At 35.4% G+C, this 3131-nt stretch overlaps 1 protein-coding gene across 1 annotated transcript; it reads right to left on the minus strand.

Moving 5' to 3' along the window:
• Positions 1 to 1412: 1412 nt before the first annotated feature.
• Positions 1413 to 2811, minus strand: LOC132639439 (uncharacterized). The gene is made up of 2 exons (XM_060355881.1): positions 1641 to 2811; positions 1413 to 1545 (listed from the first exon to the last, which is right to left on the minus strand). The coding sequence occupies exons 1-2, from the start codon at positions 2162 to 2164 to the stop codon at positions 1413 to 1415; spliced, it is 657 nt and encodes a 218-aa protein (XP_060211864.1). The 5' UTR covers positions 2165 to 2811.
• Between the last annotated feature and the right edge of the window lie 320 nt (positions 2812 to 3131).

Genomic DNA, 3131 nt, shown 5'->3' on the forward strand with positions numbered 1-3131 from the left:
GGGTATATAACATTGGAATATATTGAAAATACACCAGAGGCTGTTTTCATTAAACGATAAATAAAATTATGGAAGACTTAAACAAAAAATAGTCGTGAAAGAAATTAGTTAAGTCATTGATGAAAAAACACTGCCATTTGTCAATTCTTTACAAAACAACACAACAAAATGTAGAAAAATGGTCAGCAAAACAGTACTGTGAAAAACGATTGAACATTAAAACCTAGTGGACTAATTAACAACTACTGTGTCGACCGCGTTGTAATCTATGGCAGGCCTAACTGGTCTTGGCGGCAGTTCATTGTCACTGAAGGCATTCAAAGCAGCCTTTTGTCATCCGTATTCCCATAGTAATGCCCCGTATCTATTACGCAGTGTTTCTGCATCAATTTCAGATGGAACGCCTCGTCCAGAACAAAAGTATTCAGCAAATGCGGCAACATACACACCACAATCCCTGAAAAAATAAAAAATAAAAATGATTATTGGTTGAGAATTTTGAAAAAAAAAAATGGAACTCTGATGTTGAAAGACATACATGCTGCCAGAGGCTTGTTGTGGCAGGTCGTTCACATACATGACATGAAAGTCATCAGTCTGTTGTTTGCCCTTGTATGATGGGTGGTTAATCCAATCGATGCCTTTTTTTTCCTCATAAAATCCAGAAAAATGTAGATGATGTGGCAATAGGGTAGCTATCTTGTGTATTTCTCTTCTAACAACAGCATCATGACCAGTAGCTCGGTATGAGTTGTAGATGTACAGACGCCTGCACATAAAAGAATATTACATCAGCTCGGTTAACAGGTTGGTAAATTAAATTTCATACGGACCTTATAGGATAGAAATACGAGGAACATACAGGGAGATATGCAGATTTAATGAATTTTTTTTAAAAAAAGAGTAGAAATACCTGTCAGTGAATGGCACTATAATCAAGATCCAGTGATTTTCCTCTTTGATGTTGACAGGGATGAGAACACAATCAACTGTATGCCATGGCACATTAGCCAGCATCCTATGCCCGTTAATGTACTCGCATATTTCGTTCTCCGAACTGGCAACACTACTGTTCCCCTCCGGATTAGCATATGCACGATGAATTTCATCAATTTTGGAGAAGAACATACAGTCAACAGTTGTGAATTTGAATCTGTTATCCTTGTCGTACTTGCCTTTCTTCCGCAAGTAGTAAAAAATGACATCAATATGCTGTAAAAAAAATGAAATTAGTCTAATGGATACTGGTTAAAAAAAATGAAATAAGCTTCTGCAGAAAAATATGCAGTCAAGATGCAGGAAATATAGAGAAATACACAGAAGGAATATCGAGAAATATGGGAAATATAGAGAAATATAGAGAAATATGGGAAAAGAGGGAATGGGAAATATAGCACCTCATCATTCCAAGACTATCCATTCATCGATAAGAGATAGAACCAGTTTTTGTCGTCAACATGTAACACACCAAAATTGAAGCCAAAATTGATGTCATCTGGATCCAAAGCTTGCTTATTCTTTTTGTAACGGCTTTCCTTACCCTTTCTAAATAACAACAATCAGTTATTTTCATTTTGAACAGTTTACTTTGCTGAAAGAATGAATATATAAATTAAAAAGGTAAATACGTTCAAACTTACTTTTTATCATGCCTTAGAAGTAGATCCTGTTCAAGCCAATTCCGGTATTGTTGAATAAGCGAAGTATTTCGCGGGCCATTAATTGGATCTTCAACAAATGGATGCTTCTTTTCAAATATGGAAGGTGTGGGGTCTTGAACAGAAGCTTCTGCAGAGCCGTAATTGGTCATGTAAGGTGAACTGAAGTATTTACTAGGTTTGACTATCCTAGTTGGAATAACATCTGGTTGAGCAATTACGACTTCCGCATTAATCACTGGCTGTTGTATTCCTTTATCAGCAGACATTACTGGCATAACAAATCCTTTGTGACCAGTTTGATGAAACACAGATAATCCTGACGAACCTATTTGGCTTGGTAACATTTCGTCAGGGATCAACCATTGTGACTTAGTAATGTTCTCATCGAACCTGTGTGGAGTCTCTAAAATTGAATGATCAGTGATGTCCCCGGGTTGTATTCCCGCACCTGCTTCTGGTACACGAGTTTCTAGAGGCAACTCAATGAGCATCTCTGCGACCATTCCCTAAAAAAAAAAAGGAGATTTAATAAATGTTAAGTATAGCAGTATCTTGAAAAGATCTATAAGATTGAATGTAAAATTTACCTCTGTTGAATTGAAAGATCCTTCGTCCGCCCGATTAATCTCTTCAGATGAAGCTTTACGTGTATCTGCTCTTAAATTTTCGGCGGTTACTACAATTTTCGGAACTTCCTCATGTAAATTTGGTCCAACACCCTTTTGAATAAGAAAAAATCAAAATTTAAAACAAAATCATAACATAAAAATATAAGGTTGGAGAATTACTAAATACACAGAAATAGGGCCAGGATTAGATTGATTCTGTGGGGGTGGAAATACATAGAAATACAAAAAAAAAAAAGTTTGTAAAATAGACAATTGTACCAGTGAAATACAAACGAAACGCCATAAAATACGAAAGTTTGTAAAATAGAAAATACCGAGGAAAACATAACTTTAAAATTTAATACTGGAACATGGCAACCATATACTTTTTTGTGCATACAATGCACAACAACATAACTTTAAAAGATGGATTTCACGTCACAAACTCATTTTACCTTAATTGACTCATCATCATGTTTCGGAGGAGATGTTTGAATGGTAGAATCATGTCGTAAGTTTTCTTCAGGCGTTAACTGTAGCCCAGCATCAGTTTGATGCTCCGGCGCCTCACTATCGGCATCCATCACATAAAAAAATGAATTAATATAAATTGTATTTCGCAATAAGAGTCTAAAAATGTTAGTTCAATTTCTATTTCACACGTTTACCTTGTCCGCAGAATTGTTCACCTTGATTGCTTCAAATAGCTTCTTGAAGTTATCATCCATGAAAGTTCGAAGCTTGGACAACTCACTTGTGAACTCACCAACGACCTAATATTTAAGCAAAAATAGTATTTCAATTTGTTTAGAAACAGTAAATTAAATACACCAAAATATTTTTTGTTTCATAACTAAAACAC

Source organism: Lycium barbarum, chromosome 5 (genome assembly GCF_019175385.1).
Source record: "Lycium barbarum isolate Lr01 chromosome 5, ASM1917538v2, whole genome shotgun sequence".
NCBI lineage: Eukaryota > Viridiplantae > Streptophyta > Magnoliopsida > Solanales > Solanaceae > Lycium > Lycium barbarum.